The sequence below is a fragment of the Ambystoma mexicanum genome, chromosome 6p (genome assembly GCF_040938575.1).
Source record: "Ambystoma mexicanum isolate Mex_15411 chromosome 6p, UKY_AmexF1_1, whole genome shotgun sequence".
NCBI classification, from domain to species: Eukaryota; Metazoa; Chordata; class Amphibia; order Caudata; family Ambystomatidae; genus Ambystoma; species Ambystoma mexicanum.
In genome coordinates, this window is record NC_090935.1 from 1,439,740,587 (window position 1) to 1,439,762,931 (window position 22,345).

At 48.8% G+C, this 22,345-nt stretch overlaps 1 protein-coding gene across 1 annotated transcript in view; it reads left to right on the top strand.

Moving 5' to 3' along the window:
- GSR (glutathione-disulfide reductase) overlaps positions 1-22,345 on the top strand; it is a 557,956-nt gene that overhangs the window by 84,995 nt on the left and 450,616 nt on the right. Inside the window, exon 3 of the mRNA XM_069626169.1 lies at positions 1,906-1,994. Coding sequence (XP_069482270.1) covers positions 1,906-1,994 — 89 coding nt within the window. The remainder of the gene's footprint in view (positions 1-1,905; positions 1,995-22,345) is intronic.

Consider the following 22,345-nt stretch of genomic DNA (forward strand, 5'->3'; position numbering starts at 1 on the left):
ATGTTAAATCATGTTTGAAGTCTGATCAAGAATGCAGGGAGACAAAGGAACTATTAAATCCCTTTAATAGTAGACATATTCTATTTGTAACAGACATCATCCATGATTACCTTTTATGGTGTGGCCGTGTTATGACAGATATCTAATTACAAGGACAGATTTGAATTGTATCCCTCTAAGACCAATAACTGCAGTGTGGTAGTGCATTGCATTTGAACAACGCTGTTTAAAAGTTTCACTGCACCGTTCAAAGAGTTGCTAAAAGATTAAATTAATTAATTTAAATTATTTAAACTTTTTTGTCTGGTCTGCCTGCATGTTAGAACCAGAATGATATAACTGATTATAAGGAGGGCCAGATTTTTACTCTGTTGCCCACCTCTATGAAGAGGTATGAAGAGTCGATTCCCCGCTTATTCGCTAGGCGTTACTTTCACATCTTCGGCATGCTCTAAAAATCAGGAACCGTCATTTAAAACAGTAACTATTTTTGTTTGTATTTATGTTGTGCCTTTTTGCGATGCTTATTGTATTATGTATCTATATGAATGTATCGGTTTTATGGAATTGTATATTCTGCAATAAACAAACAAAAGAATTCAAAGCTGTGCTTATCTGTTTCTCGACCAGCGAAGAAAGAGGACATCAGGAGCCAAGGGAGACAGTGTGTAGGGGCCAGGAGCCTCTGGATTAGGGAATATAGTCTTCTGACAACAGTCTGATCTCTGTTTTTAGACCATCACATTTCCTCGTTCCGTGAGAAATGTAGTTTTTTTGATACTTTACATTAATCCATTGCTGCTTTAACTTGTATGTATAGAAACAGAATGTCTGCCACCCGTCCTGACATGGAATATATGTTTGCCTGTATAGGAAATTAGAGGAAGGAGCCATATGTACAGTAAATGCTGTAGAAAATGATCATGTCTTTTCTCAAGTTTTATTGTTTGCATTATCAATGTAGTCATAGGTATCTGTGGCTAAACTTCGATCATATGGCTAAAACAGAGCTACTTATTTTTGGCTCAGCTCAGGCCTGCTCAAAACTTGATGGCAAATGCTCGGGCTTTCTGATCCAAAACCATCAAGTTAGTATTGTCACAAAGGTTAAGACCTTGAGTGTCGTGCTTGGGGCCTCTCTTAATGCAGATGCACAGATTCATTACACCGCTAGTAAGGCTTAATATCACCTGAGACAACTGTGGTTAGTTAAACCCTTTGTCTCAGAGGCAAACTGCACCACCATAGTTCATGCATTGATTATGCCATGCATAGATTATTGTAGTGCTCTACTGGCTGGTGCAGGTAAGGGTTGTATTCAAAAACTCCAATCTTGCAAAACGATGCTGTGCGCATCATAAAAGATATCCCGGCATCGTAAAAGCCTACAATGGCTTTCTGTAGAAGCCAGGATTTGTTTTAAAGTATGCACTGTGGTGCATAAATACCTCTACAGCAATGCACCTACTTACCTGAAAGACTGTATAAGTGTCTCTTGTCCTGAGAGAGTAACAAGATCCAGTGACTCCTCTCGTTTGGTCATCCCAAAGAGCAAATGAGTGGAGGCTCTGGCAAGGGCTTTCCAAGTGCAGGCGGCACATCTATGGAATAACCTCCCAAAAGACCTTTGCGTAGACAGAAATCATACGTCTTTTAGGAAACGTTTGAAAACAGTTCTTTTAGAACAAATAACTTTAGACTCTTGATGATGAACTACTTTCTCCGGCCTTTGCACCCTGATGCCTGCGGGCTCCGGCGCACTATAAATATACAAATAAACAAATACATAGTTGTGACGACCTATGAAAATTGTTTGTTTAATTGACCTGTGGCGTGCCTATTACCTAGCCATGAATTCAGTTAGCATATTTAATTACAGTGAATGTTTCTGTTTTTCTAAAACAGGTGATGTGGAATGCAGCTGTACACGCTGAATATATTCACGATCATGAAGATTATGGATTCCTAATCAATGACCACAAATTCAATTGGCGGTTTGTACAAATGGAATTTTGCACTTGCTTCAACAGTTTGCCATTATGTGATTTGTTTCTAGAAACAGGAGAAAAACTGAAATGTCACAAAAACCTCTTATTTCCAAGCCATCTGCACCTGTTACATTTTAATCTTTATATTTCTAATGAAGGTGGGGAGAATTTCTCTGGATACTTCTGTCCAAAGCAGTAACATGTTTATTGTTTACTGGCACAAATGCTCCAAATCAAGCCATATGTTCCTTGCTCCTCATAAAACTTTCTCTGTAAGAATAAGGCAAAGAAGATAGCAATGTCTAGTTGTTTGTAGTCTGTTGCCATCATGTAGTCAATAGTGACACCTGTTTATGGGAACGAGGTTTAACTTGCAACAGAATAGAAGATGGTGACTTGATTGTTTAATTTTTATTTATGTTTATTAATGAATTAGCCAAAACAAAGCTGGTATTACATAAAAGTATAGAAAAAGAAAAAATGGCATACATATAAATATTGCTTACTAAAGGACCACATTGATTTGCAACAGCAACATTATACCATTGTACAATAAATTAAAAGGAATATTTGTATAAAACAATTAAAAATAACTGAAATGTCCTAGAGGGTTTTGGTAGTTCAGGACTGCAGAACTAGTGCACTCCCTTCCCTACGTTACATCCCTGGACAAGGCGGAACAGTGGCATGACTTTGACCACTCCTTGAGTTTATAGGCATCAGGAAGCAGTTTCTTCAGAAAAGGCAGGGTCCCTCAAATCATGTCTTTTGCTTGGCATCCCTCTGTCGGGTTCACTGTAGTCTTCAAATCATAGTTTAGTTAACTTTACCCGTTCTGCTAGCTCATAACACTCAGGAGCTGTTAATGTCTTTTTAAACAAATATTTGGTTCACTTTCAGCGATCCACTCAGGTCCTGCTCTTCTGGGCTCAGAACTTTGTGTAGGCAGTTCTGGCTTCCCTCGATCGGGCACAAGCCTTCAAACCTTTAGCATCACACTTGTTACTTTGCAATCTTTCACACTTTCACCTCAAAGTTCTTGCCAGTTCAATACAGAGACTTCCGATAGGCGATTGTGTCTCTCTGGGTCACTGTTATATTGTAGCAAGTGCATTTACTTTCAACAATTAGGCTTCTCTTTCTCACGGCTGCCGTCCTATGCGCAATCCACAATACTGTATACAGTTCAAAGGTTTATACCAGCCTCCTCTCCTGAGGCCTTCTGGTATTTGCAGTTCTTAGCATCACAGAGCTAATAATTCCTTAGGTTAGCTTTATACTTTGTTTCACCTCTTGTCGAAGACTTTCGACTATATGAGATGAGCATCAGCCAGGAAGACTATGGGCCTCATTACGAGTGCGGCGGTAAGAGGTTAACGGTGCCAGTAAGGATGCCGGTGCTGTTAACCCCTTACCGCCGCATTCTGAGGTCCCTTAGCGGGTCCCACTAAGGCCGGCTGGTTTACAGCCGGCCTTAGCGGGAGCCGCTAAGGGACCAGGGAGCTAATAGCCGGCCTGTTATTTACGGGTCAGTTATTAGCTCCCTCCCCATTCCCATTGAGCCCTATGGAGGCTCGAATGGGAATTGGGAAGGGTATTTTGAATGCGGACTTACTGGGTCCTCCAAGGTTGGAATGACCCGGTAAGTCCCCATTCAAAGAACCCGGACACGACTTTGGAGGCAGCTATGGTGCTAATAGTGAGTGCTTATGTCTGTCCAGTTACTGGATGAGGTATGGGAAGAGGGCCTGTCCTTGATGAAGTCCCCAAGTTCTGCACCAGCAAACAGTACAGGCTTGAGAAAAAATACAGGGTACTGGACTCAGCCCCCAAATGTCTCCGTTCACAGCCATCTCTGGATTCAGTGGTCTTGGCCGCAGCAAGCAAACAGTCTGGAAACCCATCCTCCAAGTCTATGGTCCAACGAGACCAAGAGGGGAAAAAGCTGGATGCATTTGGGAAACTCCTCATTTACACTGCAGCGGCTACCATGAAGGCCGCCAACGCCCTAGCCATCCTTACCCGGTATGATAGAAAGTTATGATTCAAGCTGGGCCTGCTCCTAGATTTGTTGCCGGAAGACAAAAGGATGGAACCTCTCACCCGGTTTCAAGAGGGAAAGGTGGCCTCCGGTCATGCCATCACAATGGTGATGGATGTCACAGATTCGGGCTTCAGCCTAATGGGGAATGGCGTAGCGCTCCGGCGCAAAGACTGGCGAAAAGCCACCAATTCTAGACCAGACGTTCAGGCCAAGGTAGTGAATATGCCCTTCGACAGGGATAATCTCTTTGGAAAGGCAGTGGATGAGATGCTACAGGCCATCAAAACGGCACAGAGACAGTGAGGTCCCTAGGAACCCTGCAGCAGCACCGCTCTTCTTCCTTGCGATCCTCAATGAGTAAATTCAGAAGATCTTCCAAAGGATATGCCTCCACTTCCTACCATCAGAATTCCCACTCCACGGTGCAGGAATCGTATAGAGGTCGATCCCAAGCCTTCAAGGGAGACTCACAGCGCCATCTGCGTACGCAGGGGAAAACAAACAACCAAGCAGGCCGTCTGTCAGATTTAATCGATGCCTGGAAAAACATCACCATAGATGAATGGGTGTTGGACATTCTGCAGCAAGGACATATGCTGGCGTTCGAACGTAGGTACCCTCGTATTTCACCCGTAACGAGGAAGGAACAACATACTGCCTAGCTGATTCGGGAGGTGCAAGCCATGCTGGCAAAGGATGCAATAGAACCTGTCCCGCTGCAACTTGGGGGCTCCGGAGCATACTCCAGCTACTTTCTGGTCCAAAAGAAGTAGGGGATAAGGGGGGGATGTCACCCAATCATAGACTTAATGACACCTCAACAAATAAAATACCTAAAATCCAAAAAGTTTAGGATGGTCCTGTTGCAGCTAGTGCCCGGCCAACAAGGGGATTTCATGATAACTCTCGATCTGGAAGACGCCTACTATCGGAAATTCATATGCTTCGTAGTTCTGGGGCATCTCTATCAGTTCAAGTTGCTACCCTTCGGCCTGAAGTCAGCACCAGGGGTATTCACAAAGTGCTTGGCCCCTGTAGCGGCACATCTACGTCTCAGGGCATACACGTTTACCCATACCTGGACGACTGGCCCATCTGGACACATTCTCTGAGCCTAGCAACGTAACACACACAGGAGACCATACGCTTACTAATGGAGCTTGGATTCTCTATCAATTATCTAAAATCCTGCATAACGGCATCACAGGACATTCTGTTTCTAGGGTCCTGTTCGACACAGTGGCATCTCAAGCTTTTCCCTCGGAGGACCGAGTGCTGGCCATTATGGGGAAGGTACATCGTTAATCCACCATCAGATCAGCAACCATCCTAGCAATCAAATCACTGCTGTGCATGATGTCAAACTGCATACATCTGATCCCGTTTTGCAGGCTGCAAATGAGGCCGCCCAGGAGTTTCTGGACAACAGGTGGCCCCAAGTCACGGGCAATTGGACAGACAAGTTGACACTCAAACTGGAATTCAGGCAATCCATCCAATGGTGGGGAGTCCAATCGCACCTTACTCAGGGTTCCCGATTCCGGGCTCCTCTCTTCCAGACAACAGTCACCACAGATCCCTCGCTAGACGGATGCGGGGCCCACACCAGACAGTACCACACCAGAGGTCTTTGGCTGCCGGAGGAGAAGAATCTGCACATAAATGTGTTGTAAGTTCAGCCCATGTTCTGGACCCTCAAGTTGTTATTGCCTCTGCTGAAGGGTCTAGTGGTGAGGATCTTCACAGACAACACCACCATGATGTTCTACCCCTGCACTGTCTTTGGAAGCGCAAACCCTATGGCACTGGGCGATCGTTCAGAACATGCTGCTTGTGCCCTTTCACCTAGCAGGCATAAAGAACACCATAGCGGATGCCCTCAGCAGGGAACTTTGGTCCGATCACAAATGGGAGATGCAGTAGGACCAAGCAGCCCTCCTGTTCCTGTTCGCCAATGGGGTTGTCAACAAATCAATCTGTTTGCCACTACAGCACACTCCAAATGTAAGCAGTTCTCCAGCAGGGGAGCTTGGGGGACATATTTTCACTTCGATGGGATGGTCAATTCCTGTATGCCTTTCCTCCAATTCCTCTCCTGCTACGTGTCATCAACACAATGAAGCAATGCCGCTGCAAGATGATACTCATCGCCCCAGCGTGGCCCTGCCAGATATGGTTCCCGGACCTGCTCCGCCTATCAGTGGAGCAGTGTCACACCGCTTCCTACTAAGTCAAGGACACGCCCCTCCGCGTCTACCTCTATCCGCGCTCCCCGGCACACACGCTCAGATTCATGTACTTCGTTTCCCACTCACGTTTCAAACAACAGGGCACGGCATGGCATGTTTGGCGGAGCTGGCGTTTATCGCCCTTCACGGCTGTGGCAAACCAAGTGGAGACTCCTTCACTCCAGGAACTCACATCCTTCGCGGAGACCGGCGCTGCCCGGCGCGTCACGGATCACGTGACTCTTAGTTGCCTAGCAACGCTACAACGCTTTCGGTTCACTTCTCACGTGATACTGTCACGTGCGTCCCTTCCAGGGATAAAAGGAGTTCGAAAACCGAAGGCGTTGCTTCACAGCTGTTTCAACTAGGATCACGTGACGCTCTCTCTTCGTTCAAGGACCTGTTCTATTCTGACCTACGCTTGCTCCACGGATCGTCTTTGCTTAACCCTTCACTGACTCTGGAACTTTGGATTGCCTATTGCCGACTTACGCTTGCTCCACGGATCGTTTTTGCTTAACCCTTCACTGACTCTGGAACTTGGATTGCCTATTGCCGACTTACGCTTGCTACACGGATTGTCCTTGCTTAACCCTTCATTGGCTCTGGAACATTGAATCATCTGTTTTCTGACCTCGGACTGCCTGGAGTTCTCTACGGATCACGTGTTTCATTAGGACCTCGGTCCTACAATAGGTGGTTACCTGCTCTACCTTACAGCCTTGTCCAGCCACAGTCTGGAGGTTCACGCCTCTTTCAGCCTTGGGAAAGACACAAGTCCTCACAGGTATTCCAGTGTTTTGGTATTTGCATTTGGGAAGATTGTGTCCTGCTTTCCTACTTACATAACCATTGTACCTTGCCTTACAGCGCCCAAGGGGTTCTTCCAGTTGTCCGGCGCCCTGGCTTGGGGACTTCCACCTGTGGCCTTAATAATCACGCTGACAGTATTTCTGGTGTTGTCAGGGTGTTTCTTGGGGACAGAGGGGTTGTTCATACTCTACACGACCAACGAACTTCGTAACAGACTGTGAAGCCTTTTTGGTCGTCCAGAGTATGAATCCCTCCGCCGGGGATCCAGTGACCGCTTTGTTGCAGGCAGTGGCGGCCCTCAGGACCAACATGGATACCGCCACGACAGCCATACATCACCGTCTGGACGCCCTACAAAGCACACGTTTCCCTTTACCCACGGATGCCGATTTCGGGGACACAGTTCCCCCAGCCCAACCAGCACCTGTCACGGCCCCTGCACCCACTCCTGTATTGCTTCCTACACCTGTCCCTCTTGCTGCACCAGAACGCTACCAGGGGGACCCTCGGAAGTATCGTACTTTCGTTAATCAATGCAAATTACATTTCTTGTGCAGGCCCTTAGCGTTTCCCGATTCTGTTACAAAGGCTGCGTTTCTTCTGTCCCATTTGTCTGGGGTGGCGGCGACCTGGGCGAACCCAATGCTGGAGAACGATCATCCCGCTCTATATGATTTTGATCTTCTTGTATCAGAAATGGCCAAAGTCTTCGATACACGCTATAAGGCCCAATCAAGGGATCTCGAACTCCTGGATCTAACACAAGGTAAACAATCATTGATAGAATACATTACTAGGTATAACCAACTCGCTGCTGAAACATCCTGGCCAGAGGAGAAAAAGGCAATCGTATTCTATCGTGGCCTATGCAACGCCATGAAGGATGCACTCTCAGTGGTTCCTGCCCTTCCCTCGGTATTTTCGGATCTGGTGGATCTTGCTTTACAAGTTGACGCAAGGAGATCCGAGAGAAGGGCCGAAACAACGTTCACTAGTCAATCTGGACATTCCGTTTCTGCCACCCCTGCTGAACCCACGCAAGTAGGCGGTATCCGTAGTCAGATAACACCATCTGAACGAGAACGTCGGAGAAACGATAATGCCTGTTTTTATTGCGGGTTAAACGGACACTTTGTAAGGGAATGCCCCCGACGCCCCAAGAACAAAACCTCAGGTTTTCAGAAGGCTCGCCCATGATACAGGGGGCACCGGCGAGCCTGTCTATGACCCCCTCTGAACCCACCTTCGGGCCTGTCAGACCAGTGGTAGTTCATGCCCTACTGAAGCCCACTAGGGAGATCGCACACATAGTTCATATTGTAGTTGATTCTGGGGCCACTGGTTGTTTCATCGATATTCCCTTGGCCCATCGTCTCAATCTGCCCCTGGTCAGGAAAGAACACCCGGAACCTGTACACGCCGTGGACGGCACTTCCCTGTCTTCCGGCCCAATCAGGTTCCAGACTGCTCCGATGGAAGTGGTGATACAAAACATCCATAGGGAAACCATGTCGTTTGAGTTTATCAATACACCACAGTTCGGCATCATATTGGGAATGCCCTGGTTACGGCAACATAACCCGTTGATCAATTGGGGAAACGGACAAGTCACTTTCGAATCCGAGGTGGGTCAACAGTTTTGTCTCATCGAAGCTGACCCGCTGTCCACTCCTGCCACGATCCTTGGTGCCATGGCTGCCACCCATATCGATGACATTGTTCCAGACCCTGTGCTTTCGCACGCCGTGGGGGCCGTTACAGCTAACATACCCGTTGCCTACCACGATTTCCATATGGTTTTTGATAAAGCCACTGCTGAGGGTCTACCCCCACATAGACCATACGATTGTCCGATTGACCTGGTTCCGGAGGCTCCCATTCCCAGGGGTAGGGTCTATTCGTTGTCACAGTCAGAGGAGCAAGCCCTTAAGGAATACATACATCGGGCTTTGAAGTTGGGTCACATACGGCCTTCTTGTTCTCCAGCTGCCAGTCCGATCTTCTTTGTGCCAAAGAAGGAGGGCGATCTTCGTCCATGTGTGGACTACAGACGGTTAAATTCCATCACCGTAAAAAACAGGTACCCGCTTCCGCTCATATCCACGCTGCTGGACAGGTTGACTAAGGCTTCTGTCTTCACCAAGCTGGACCTAAGAGGAGCGTACAACCTGATTCGTATGCGGCTTGGGGATGAGTGGAAGACGGCGTTCTGCTCCCGACAGGGTTTATTCGAATATACAGTAATGCCCTTTGGGCTTTGTAATGCTCCCGCGACGTTCCAACGTTTCATCAATGACGTATTCTCGGACATCCTGGATACGTTCGTGGTGGTATATCTGGATGATATTTTGATCTACTCATCCTCCCTGGAGGAACACGTCGGTCATGTTCGAGAGGTACTCTCTCGCCTCAAGGCAAACGCCTTGTTCGCCAAACCTGAAAAATGTTTATTCCATTCAAAGGAAGTGGAGTTTCTGGGTTTTCACATCTCCCATGGGGGCTTGTCCATGAACCTGTCTAAGGTTCGTGCTGTCACTGAATGGCCAACTCCCGTTAACATCAAACAACTCCAGTCCTTTCTCGGCTTCGCTAATTTTTACCGGCGATTCATCGCCGGCTTCTCTTCTATCGTTTCTCCTCTGACCGCTTTGACCAGCCCTCTTGTCCCGTTCTCTTGGACCCCTACACATCAGAAGGCTTTCGAGGCACTCAAGGCCAGGTTCGTTTCTGCCCCTGTTTTGCAGCACCCCGATCCCGACCTCCCCTACATTCTGGAGGCAGATGCCTCCTCGTTTGCTCTAGGTGCGGTACTGTCTCAGCCTTGCCCAACCACGGGTTGTTTGCATCCGGTAGCCTATCACTCACGAAAATTCTCGGCAGCCGAATCACACTATACTGTAACCGAGAAAGAGTTATTGGCCATCAAGGATGCTCTACAAGCGTGGCAACATCATCTCATGGGGGCAAAGTATCAGACGGTGGTATATACAGACCACAAAAACTTACAAGACTTGGCCTCCCTGAAATGTGCAAACAGCAGGCAGGTGCGTTGGCATTTGTTCTTTGCCGCCTTTGATTTTGTAGTCAAACACAGACCAGGTCGCATCCATGGCAAGGCTGATGCTTTATCCCGTTCTCCTGGCGGGGAGTCATTGTCTCTGTTCCCCGACACACTACTAGGAAAAGGCCATATTATCTGTATGTGTACGCCATCTCCCACCATGCTTACCGACATTAGACAATGGGTTTCCCAAAATCCTCATGCACTCACCGAATGGGACGTTGCCCTTCACGAGGGGTTACCATTCATCCAAGGCAAATTGTTCCTCCCTACATGCGATGTACGCAACCAGGCACTAGCCTGGTCACATGATGCTGCTATAAATGGCCATCCAGGGCAACAACGCACTTTAGACTTGTTACAACGTTGGTGCTGGTGGCCCTCCATGAGGAAAGACATTGAACATTATGTTAACACGTGCTCCATATGTGCTCAATGCAAACCACGCAGGGGACGGCCTTTAGGGCTACTCTTACCGTTACCGGTACCTCCCAGGCCTTGGCACACCATCTCTATGGATCTCATCACCGACCTGCCCCGCAGACAAGGCTACGATACCATATGGGTTATCGTCGATTCGTACACCAAAATGGCCCGCTTTATCCCCTGCACAGGCATACCGTCTGCCCCAACCCTGGCTCGCTTGTTCTTTAGAACTATCTTCTGTCTCTTTGGTTTACCGCAGGTCATCATCTCAGACCGTGGATCGCAGTTCACGTCCTGTTTCTGGCGCGCTCTCACCAAACTCCTGGGTATAGATGCTCGCTTCTCTTCGGCTTATCACCCTGAAAGCGACGGGCAGACCGAGAGGGTGAATCAGGCTCTAGAGCAGTACTTGCGGTGCCTGTCCCTTCAGTACCAAGACTCCTGGTCCAAACTGTTATACCTCGCTGAATTTGCGTATAACAACTCCCGTCATTCGACCACTGGTTTCTCCCCCTTTTATGCTCTGTATGGACAACATCCACGCACCCTGCTGCTCCCTGATTTCCCCTCTGCCACTCTTGCTGCTAATGCCTGTGTGCGCGATCTGGCCGGTGTGCATGCCCAGACACTGATCCATCTCCGTGAAGCCCAAGCGGTGATGAAGACTAAGGCTGACCGCAAGCGGGCGAAGGCTCCGGAGTATCAGGTGGGCGACCGGGTGTGGCTGTCGACCAGACATTTGCGGATCCCTGGTTGTCGCAAACTGTTGCCCCGTTTTGTGGGCCCTTACCGGATTACCAAGGTCTTGAATCCCGTGGCTCTCAAACTCTCTGTTCCCCTTTCCTGGCGGATCCACCCGGTGTTCCATACCTCTCTCCTCATACCGTACCTTGCTCCCACTCGTGTCCTTGTCCCGCCTGCCCCTGTGTCTGTGTCTTCCCAGGACGTTTTTGAGGTCAGTGCTATCCTTGGTTCCCGTTACCTTCGGGGTCGCCTTCAATATCTGGTGGACTTGCTGGGCTATGGTCCCGAGGATCGTTCCTGGGTTCCCTCCCGGGATGTCCGGGCTCCGCTTCTGTTGTCGCGGTTTCATAGGGACAACCCTGCTAGCCCATGTGGTCATGGGCCTTTGAGGGGGGATTCTGTCACACCGCTTCCTACTAAGTCAAGGACACGCCCCTCCGCGTCTACCTCTATCTGCGCTCCCCGGCACACACGCTCAGATTCATGTACTTCGTTTCCCACTCACGTTTCACACAACAGGGCACGGCATGGCATGTTTGGCGGAGCTGGCGTTTATCGCCCTTCACGGCTGTGGCAAACCAAGTGGAGACTCCTTCACTCCAGGAACTCACATCCTTCGCGGAGACCGGCGCTGCCCGGCGCGTCACGGATCACGTGACTCTTAGTTGTCTAGCAACGCTACAACGCTTTCGGTTCACTTCTCACGTGATACTGTCACGTGCGTCCCTTCCAGGGATAAAAGGAGTTCGAAAACCGAAGGCGTTGCTTCACAGCTGTTTCAACTAGGATCACGTGACGCTCTCTCTTCGTTCAAGGACCTGTTCTATTCTGACCTACGCTTGCTCCACGGATTGTCGTTGCATAACCCTTCACTGACTCTGGAACTTTGGATTGCCTATTGCCGACTTACGCTTGCTCCACGGATTGTTTTTGCTTAACCCTTCACTGACTCTGGAACTTGGATTGCCTATTGCCGATTTACGCTTGCTACACGGATTGTCCTTGCTTAACCCTTCATTGGCTCTGGAACATTGAATCATCTGTTTTCTGACCTCGGACTGCCTGGAGTTCTCTACGGATCACGTGTTTCATTAGGACCTCGGTCCTACAATAGGTGGTTACCTGCTCTACCTTACAGCCTTGTCCAGCCACAGTCTGGAGGTTCACGCCTCTTTCAGCCTTGGGAAAGACACAAGTCCTCACAGGTATTCCAGTGTTTTGGTATTTGCATTTGGGAAGATTGTGTCCTGCTTTCCTACTTACATAACCATTGTACCTTGCCTTTCAGCGCTCAAGGGGTTCTTCCGGCTGTCCCGCGTCCTGGCTTGGGGACTTCCACCTGTGGCCTTAATAATCACGCTGACAGTATTTCTGGTGTTGTCAGGGTTTTTCTTGGGGACAGAGGGGTTGTTCATACTCTACACGACCAACGAACTTCGTAACAAGCGGCCATCAAGCTATTCTCTAGAGAAGGCGGAACCATCCTGCATCATGATTCACCGTCGATGAACCTCATGGCCTGGCTTCTGCGGCCTTAGAGTTTGGCCACTACGACCTTACGGTGGAATGTAAAGCTGTTCTTGCCAAGGCCAGAGCACTCTCTACTCTATCATGCTACAGTCACAAATGGAAACGCTTCACAGTGTGGTACAGGACTCCAGACATCACACTGCAAGTCACTGCTCCTCAGCTCTTGCCTTACCTGCTCTCACTGGCCAAGTCTGGGTTAGCCCACGCCTCCATCAAGGTGCATCTGGCAACTATTTTGCGACACACCGCTTCACCTACAAGGCCATCTTTATGGTCACACAGGCTTGTCAAGGAATTCATGAGCGGTCTCTTTAGGTCTTTCCCTCCAGTAAAGGCTCCTGCACCGGCGTGGGAACTCAGTGTTGTCCTCACCAAGCTCATGGGACCTCCATTTTTTTGAGCTGTTACATCGTGTATTCCTGCTAGTGATCACTTCAGCCAGGCAGATTGGAGAAAATCTAGCTTTTTCCTGCAAAGCCCCTTACCTATCATTGCAACCTATTAGGGTGGTGCTCCGCACTCATCCCTCCTTCATGCCTAAAGTTCTGCCTCATTTTCACCTTAACAAACCTTTGGTACTTCCTGTCTTCTTCCCGAATCCTGTTTCGTTGGTGAACGGTCACTGCATACGCTGGACGTTGCTCGTGCCTTGAAATTCTATGTGGCCCGCTCGAAGGATTTCCAGAAGACCTCTCGGCTCTTTGTGAACTTTGGTCCTGTTAACTGGGGGAAGGCCCTGTCCAAGGCTTCCTTATCCAGATGGCTCTCCGGCTGCATCATGCAGGATCATCTTCTGGCCAACAGACCCCTTCCAGGTCGGCTGAGAGCCCACTCCACCAGAGCCATTGCTGCTACGACAGCGTTTCTCTCTGGTGTTCCCCTGCTGGACATTTGCAGGGCTGCTACGTGGAGGTCAACGAACACCTTCACGAGATTCTAATGTGTCGACAGGGATTGCACGGCGGAGTCCAGGGTCGGCCAGGTGGTGCTAGCAAACCTGTTTGTTTGGGATGAGTCTGTTCTAGGGGTAAGTGTTGTACTTCTGTTGAGCCTTGCTACCTCCTGTGGTTGTGTATATGTAACTGCTGTATAATTGTATTCATGAGCAAGTGAATCCATGCCAGTTCCCGTGCAGGAGAAGGAACATGTCACTAACCCGTAACTGTAGCTCTCCAGCATGGGTCTGGCATGGATCCACATGAAAACCCTTCCTCCGTCCACACGGTGGCTCTTATGGGTTCAGACTGGCACCTCACGTGCTGCCAATCTGAAGAGGGTCGCCAGGGTCGGGACTCTGAGGCATTGGATGGCTGCAGTATGACCCGGTCTACAGTGATTGGATAACAAGACAAAAGGCAGTATTCAAGCTTTTAAAGCAATACTGCTTTCTTTTTTCTTACCAAGGATTCCCGGCCTGACAACGGGAATATTCATGAGGATGTGAATCCATGCCAGACCCATGCTGGAGAACAACAGTTACGGGTAAGCAACTTGTCCCTTCCCAGTAGTTTCCCACCAAATAACGAGAAGAGGAAGAGGCAGCTAAGAGTAGTGCACACTTCCTAATGCAAACACTACTCTAGTACTGGGATGAAGAAGAGGGGCCGCAGGCATCCAATACTGAAGATCAGGCATTTCACACTAACAGGCTTATACAAGGTCAGGCAATTGAGTCTTGCGTTTGATTTTCAATCTTGCCTGCTTTAGTTGAACTGTGAAGTGATCTGCCCTGTCTGCTTCACTGCCCTCCTGTTCTCTGTTTGTATAAGTGCTGCCTTTCTCTTCATTTCTACAGCACCCTGCATTTCTATGACCTTTGCACGCTCCGATTCCCCTTGTTCTGCAAATGTTTCCCGTTTCCCCCGACTTTCCTTTTTTCCACTGTTCACCAATCTATATATACAAAAGTAAAAAAAATGTGTTTGTGGGTTTGTGGCTTGGCGAATTGTTGGCATATGGGAGGCAAAGGCGTATGAGAGGCGAATGGCGAAGGCATATGGCAGACGAAGGTAGCATTCCTGAGAGGCGAAGGTAGCATTCCAGAAGTTTCTAAAAAAAGGTTTGTTATTCCTTGTGTGGGCTTTATTTTAGGGTTGTTTGCATTTTGTACATTACTGTTTGACACCTGGGCCTCTCTACATACTGCTGCTAGAACTCAGTAGCAAGGTAACACTTAATACAGCATGCACGTTTGTAGCAGTAAGATGATTTCAACCTTAATTGATTTGAGCTAAACTGTTTTTATTCGGCATTTGTATAGCGCCTTTTATCATTCGTATGATTCCAAAGCACTGTGGGTTGAACGTGCTCTGGGACCATAGTCCAGGTCAGTGGAGAGAGTAGTGTGATAAAAAGAGAGTAGTGTCGTAGTTTCTATGATGTGCATTCTTGCACATCATAGAAAGTAAAAAGGCTTTTAAAGGCAACAGTCAACAACTCTCTCAACATACACAGATGCGCTAACTTCTGCAAAAGGTTTGATGCAATGATTTTACCATAATGCGCTCTTTCTGCATCAGAGCAACTAATTGACACCTGGGCCTCTACACACTGCTGCTAGAACTCTGTAGCAAGGTAACACTTAATACAGCATGCCCATATGTAGCAGTAAGATGATTTCAGCAGTGAGCTAAACATGTTATGTTATGTTATTCAGCATTTGTATAGCACCTTTTACCATTGGTATGATTCCAAAGCGTTGTGGGTTGAACACGCTCTGGGACCGTAGATCAGTACAATGTGTGCAGCAAGGCTGATTGGGCTTGGGTAGCTACATTCTGGCGACGGTGGAGTTTATGAATGGGATTATGTGTGCAGTTGCTCATGGAGGTGTATAAGTATGTGTGCAGCTAGGTCAAATTAATTGAGGGGTATACCTGCAGTCTATTGTTTATTGGTGCAGAGGAAAGAGTTAGTATATGGTTTTGTTTGAGTTTCTGTGTGGATTGAGGGGGACCCTGTTCCTGATGAGGAGTTCCAGTGCCTGTCGAGGGGATGGTATCCCTTTGGGGTTCAGGGCTATTAGGCATTGGTACATACGTGCTATTAGTGCTTGTGTTAACAAGTCTAGCACAGTCGATCCAGATAATTGGAGACAGATATCTCTTGGCCTCAGAGCGTAGTGTATACCTGGTGGAGGAAGGCATGATTCAACTCTGTCATGGCGTAGGTACATAAGTGCTACTACGGTTCGGGTTTCAAGTCTTGGAAAATGGCTCCAGATAGTTGGAGGTAGATATCTCCGGGTCTGAGAGCCTAATGAAGGCCCCATATTGAAGGGGTTACAAAGCCATTTCTTGGATGCGGTGGTAAGTTGAGTGGTCAGGGTGGTCCCTTATGTGTTTTTAGGGGAAGAGCCAGGTTTTGAGTGCCTTCCGGAAAGCCATCTAATCTTGGCTTTGTCTAATACGGGGAGGCAGTGAGTTCCACAAAGTTGGTACCAGGGTTGAGTAGGCGGAACCTCCGATCCTGGGATGAGTGGACACCTAGGATGAGGGCTGTGCTTGACCTTAGGGTGCAAGTTGGGTGGTAAGGCATGATCTCTTCTTTTAGGTATTTGGGGTCTGCTTTGTGCATCGTTCGGTGAGTAATACGCAGGATTTTGAAGGTGTTCCTACGTACAATTAGGAGCCAATGTAGGTTGAGTAGGGCACGTGAGGTGTGGTCCCTTCGTCCCAGTGCGAGAAGCAGTCTGGCAGCTGAGTTTTGGACTCTTTGGCGTTTGTTTAGTTGGTAGGCCGGTGCACCCAGGTAGATGGAGTTCGCATAGTCAAGTCTAGACATTACAATGAACATAACTACAGCCAGTCTATTGGGGTAGGTGAGGTAAGGGAAGATGCGCATCAGAAGACTAAGGTGAAAATGACGGATTTAGATGCATTGTTGATGTGGTGAGATAGTTAGGTCTGAGTCCATTGTGCAGCCAAGGCTTTTGACAGTGGTGGTGGTTGGAAAGGGGGAGGGCGAGTGAGGGTGGCCAGGAAGTCGGTTGGGGGAATAGAGTAGTTTTCCCGCATACAATGATCTCTTGTTTTCCCAGGGTTCAGAAGGAGATGGTTAGTCGTCATCCAGCGTTGAATGACAGTGAGACATGCTGATGGGTCCGGGCAAGGGTCCGAGGTCGATTTAGGAATTCTCCGGGTGATTTGTGTATCATCCGCATAGTTATAGCAGGTGAGGTTGTGTGAGTGGATGATCCTGGGCAAAGGGGACATTTAAAGGTTGAAGAGAAGGGGTGAGAGACAGGGGCCTTTGGATACTTCAGTGTTCGCTGGGCGTGCAGTGGAGAGGAAAGGGGGGAAGGGTGATTTGCTCTCTATTACTAATCTCGTATTCCTAGTCTGTGCAGTCTGTCAAGCAGGATCATGTGGCGAATGGTGTCAAATGCTGCAGAGAGGTCAAGAAGAACAAGTGCTGCACATCCATGTGAGTCTGCTGAAACCTTGAAGTCATCCCATATAGAAATCAGTGTGGTTTCTGTTCTGTGGTGCGGACAGAAGTCTGATTGCACGGTGACTAGGAGATTGTTCGATTCCACAAAACCTTTGAGCTGTGTCAGGTCCCAGCTGCATGCAGAGGTAGCATGCACTCCTACCTCTCCCCAGTGGTCTATTGGCTTCTTCACTAGTGATTACGCAGAGGTGCCGCAACCCCTGTGGGGAAAGAGGGTTTTTTTTTTTTAAACTTTATTTTTGAAATTTTACAGAACAACAGAAAACACAAGCGCACCATCAGGGTGCACTAACGTAGCAAGGCGGAACAGGGGAGAAAAGGGGACGAATTGAAGAGAGGGTAGGGAAAGGAAGGGAATAGAATAAAGCGAAAAGAAAACATAACATTTCCCGCTCCCGGGTTCGACCGCGGAGCCGCCCCACCCCACTCATGACCACAACAACAAGCATCAGGACTTTCCTGGTTAATTGTCAATCACCATTAAGGCACAAATATATAGTGTCTCCCAACCTCACAGATCTGTTTCGGAATCAGGAGCTCTCAGTAGTGGAAGGAGCTGCACTGTCTAGCAGATATGTAATATACGGCCCCCAGATGTCGGGGGTCGAGCATGCAGTGGTAGGGTTCTTATAAATTCACTCTCTACATCCTGACAATAGGTAATGTCTTTTTTCCAATCTTCAATTTTGGGGAGGGGGCCCCGGCTCCAGGCCATAGCTATCCGCCTACGGGCCAACACCAGGAGGAGCGCTGCCAGTCTGCGGGATGCGGGACGCAGGTATTTTGTGAGGCCGAGGAGGGCCGCCAACGGTAACGGGGCTACTTGTTCCCCAATAATATCGGCGACGATCTGCAGGACTGAGGCCCAGAACCGCTGGATTCCGGGGCAATCCCATGCCAGGTGGAAAAAGTCAGCATGCGTCGCTGTACAACGTTCACATTGGGCCGATACTTCAGGGTGATGACGGTGTTTCTTGGCAGGGGTGTAATATGTTTGGTGTACGTAGTTAAAGTGTATTAATTTATATTGTGTATTCACCGTGACTTTCTGGGTTTGATATAGAATGTAGGACCAGTCCCCAGCCTCTATCGTCATCTGGAGGTCCGATTCCCATCTTTGTTGAGTTCTGGCATTGGGTGGCCTGGTGTCTGCCACCAGGGATCGGTAAAGTGCCGAGACCAACCTCCCCTCTCCCCCAGCCTGGATGGTTTTGTGCAGCAAATCCCATGTGGGGGGTTGTGCAGGAAAAGAGGGCAGTATTTTTTGCAGGGTATAGCGCAGTCTGAAATAAAGAAAAATGTCTAGTGAGGTGCTACTGCCCCTTTCTTTGGCCATCTGAGGCGTTAGGAAGGTCCCTCCCGGGAAGACATCACTGAAGGAGTGGATATTAAGCTTGTCGGCCCATATTAAAAATACTTTCTCATTCGTGAGCGGAACACCCGGGATGAACCTGATCGGTAGCAGAGGGGAGTATCTCACGGTCACCCCATACTTGGCAGCCATTTTCTTCCAGACCGCGTACGTAGAGAGGACTGTATTTAGAGTGTTGTACGGAACTGGGATTTGACTAATGATAACGTCACTGAGCAAGTTGGGAGAGGCCAGAGCACGTTCCACCTGCACATGAGGACGCACGAAGTGGATCGTGTACCAGTGGCTTAAAAACTGTGCCTGAGATGCCCAATAGTACTTCTCAATGTCCGGGAGCGCAAGGCCTCCTTTTGACGTCGGCAGAACCAGGGTGTCGTAGGCCACGCGCGCCGGTTTACCGGCCCATATCAGTTCCAGGACTGCAGCCTTGATTTTCAGGAGGAAGGATTTGGGGAGGAGTAGCGAGATGTTGGTAAACAAGTACAGAAATTTGAGGAGTATAACCATCTTCGTAAGAGAGGTCCTACCCCACAGTGTTAGTGGGAGCGTTCTCCACCTGTGCACCCGTTCCTGAATGGAGGTGAGCGTGGAGACATAGTTGTCTTTATATATCTCGTGATGGTTACGTGACATGAATATACCTAGGTAGCGTACCCCTGAGTTCTCCCATTTAAAGCCATGGTCATCAGCGAATTGCACCGTGTGAGGGGTCAGGGGGAATATCACAGATTTGGAGTGGTTGATTTTCAGTCCCGACATTTGCCCAAATCTTAATACCTCCCGCATAACTGGGTTAAGGTTCTCCTGGGGATTGCTGACAAATAATATAACATCGTCAGCATAGAGGGAGACAATCAATTTGTGTGGACCTAGTTTGAGGCCTCTGTGTATTTGGAATTCGCGTAGCCTGGAAGCCAGGGGTTCCATGATGAGAGCAAAGATCAGAGCTGAAAGTGGGCATCCCTGCCTCGTTCCGCGTTCAAATGAAATGCATGTGGCTCTAGTGTTCCCTAGTGTAATATAGGATCGGGGGCTGTTGTACAATAATGACACCAATTTAATGAAGAAGTTGCTAAAACCCATTTGTCTAAGCGTTGCTAGCATGAATGGCCATTCCACAGAGTCAAATGCCTTCTCGGCGTCAAGAAGCACCGCTATTGCCTGTTGCGATGGGTCCAGGGCCTCCATGACGCCAAACAGAAGCCTGATGCCATAGGTGGTGCTGCGCCCTGGGATAAATCCGGGGCGGTCTCCAATCACTAGAGCCGGCATAAGGGGGAGGAGCCTGGAAGCAAGAATTTTGGCCAGGATTTTATTGTCTAGGTTGATCAAAGAAATTGGTCTATAGGATGCACATTCGTCAGCGGGTCTGCCGGCTTTGTGTAGGAGAATTATGTTGGCTTCCCGTAGTGTTGGGGGAAGGCATCCGCTTTCAATGGATTCTTCATATACGCGTAGCAAGAGAGGGGCGAGGGAAGTTGCGTAGGCCTTGTAAAACTCTCCGGTAAGTCCGTCCGGACCTGGTGCCTTGGAGCTCGGGAAGGACTTTATTGCTTCCAGTATTTCTTCTGTTGTTATCGGGGCGTTGAGAGGTTCTCGTAGGTCTGCCTCCACCCAGTACAGCTCAGTGTCGTCTAGGTATACTTGCAGAGATTCAGAGTCCGAATTGCCTCTAGAGCTGTAAAGGTCATGATAGAAATCTCTAAATGCCTTGACGATGTCCACTTATGCATAGACACGCTGGCCTTGTGCGTCTTTAACACATTCCACCCGGGTCGGGGTTTTGTCCACCAATAGTAATCGGGCGAGCAGGGCTCCTGGCTTCTGACCCTCTCCATATTGTCGAATCTGGTGTTTCCGCCCTAGGAATTTTAGCTCTCTTTCGGCTGTTTCCCTGAACTTTTGGAGCTCCTCCTTCAGTTCTGCCTGGATTTGCGGGCTTGGAGCTGAGATGGCCTTCCTCTCTAGATCCTTCAGACGGGTTTCGCTGTCGGAGAGTTCACTGCGGATCAGCTTCACTACACCATTTTCCTTACCCAAACATATTCCGCGCACAAAACACTTCAGCGTTTCCCAGATGATGCTGGTCGCCTTGACTGAGCCTTGATTCCTCTCAATGAAGGATGTTATTTCCTCACGCAGTTCATCTGCAAAAACTTTGTCTGAAAGCGCACCCAGCTTGAATCTCCAGTTCAATCCGGGGACCGTTGCGCCCACCATGGAGGCATCAAGTGTGACCACTGAGTGGTCGGATAGCGTGCGTGGTAGAATTTGGCTCGTTCCCCAGGCAAACGGACAGTGGGTGGAGGCCATGATGTAATCTATCCTGGAGCTGGTGTTGTGAGCGGGCGAGTAGAATGTGAAGTCTTTTGCATCTCGATTATGATGCCGCCATGTGTCAGACGTGTCGAACACTTTACATATCTCGTGAACTTGGCCACTGGCTTTGGACCGATGTCCAGTGGTGTTATGTGATTTGTCTAGAGTAGGGTCCATCGTTGTGTTAAGGTCTGCACCCCATATGATTGTTTCTGCGTTGGACTTTCCTAATTGGGACATCACCCAGTTAAAATTGTCGGGTCCATCAGTGTTGGGAGCGTAGGAATTTACAATCACCACTTCTTTCCCTGCAATTATTCCCCTCACCAGCAGGCCCCTGCCTTCAGTGTCCTTCACCGATTCAATGAGGCTGAAGTTAGTCCTCTTATCAATCAGAATGGCGACCCCTCTGGCAAAGGACGAGTACGATGAAAAGTACCTGTGACAACCCCAGGACTTGGCCCACTGTGATTCCGATCCCGGCAGGAGATGTGTTTCCTGAAGAATGGCGATGTTAACCTTGTGTCTACGGAGACACTGAAGGATTTTCCTGTTCTTTGCCGGCTGGTTGCCGCCGCGGATGTTCCAGGTGGCAATTTTAAATGTTATGGCTGGCATTCCGAAGGCCGGGTGAATTCTCGCCTGTCAGGACGTGAGAGCGAAAATGGTGCATTGAGGTAGTGGAGTGGCTAGTGGGTTTGGCTTCCAGGTTATCAAAGTTATATAACATCAACGTTGTGAAACGAGAGCGGGGTGAGTAAAGCGGCCACGTCTGGCCGAGTCCCTCCCATGTGTGGGCAACCCCCAACTGGTCCACAGTAATCCCCCCATGTAGAACAGAGTTGCAAGCATAGCCGTGCTAGGGGCACTAGTAGCCCACCAAGAGGGTACCGGGCTTCCTATGGCGACGTAATTTCGTTCCTGTGATGTATATTGAGCATAGAAGCAGAAGGTGCACTGGTCACGACAGCCGATTACTGTGATTGTAGATTACGAAGGGTCTCTTCTCGCTCGCTCTTCCCGACGGGGTCTCGGATTGTTCCCGCCATGTCTGCAGCCAGTCCGGTCCAGGTAGTCATTGGCTTCTTCGGGGGAATTGAAGAATTGGGCCTTCCCCTCATGTTGGATCCGCAGTTTCGCTGGATATAGCATGGAATAAAGGATCTGATTGTCCTGCAGGCGTCGCTTGACTGCCGTAAAGGATCTTCTCCGCGTTTGCACCGCCTGTGAGAAGTCTGGGAAGACTTGAATGGAGTCGCCGTCGTATTGGAGTTTCCCCTTATCTCTGGCTGCCCTGAGCATGGCGTCGCGATCCTTATAGTTTAAAAGTCTTGCAATGATTGGTCTAGGGTGCGCGCCGGGCGCCGG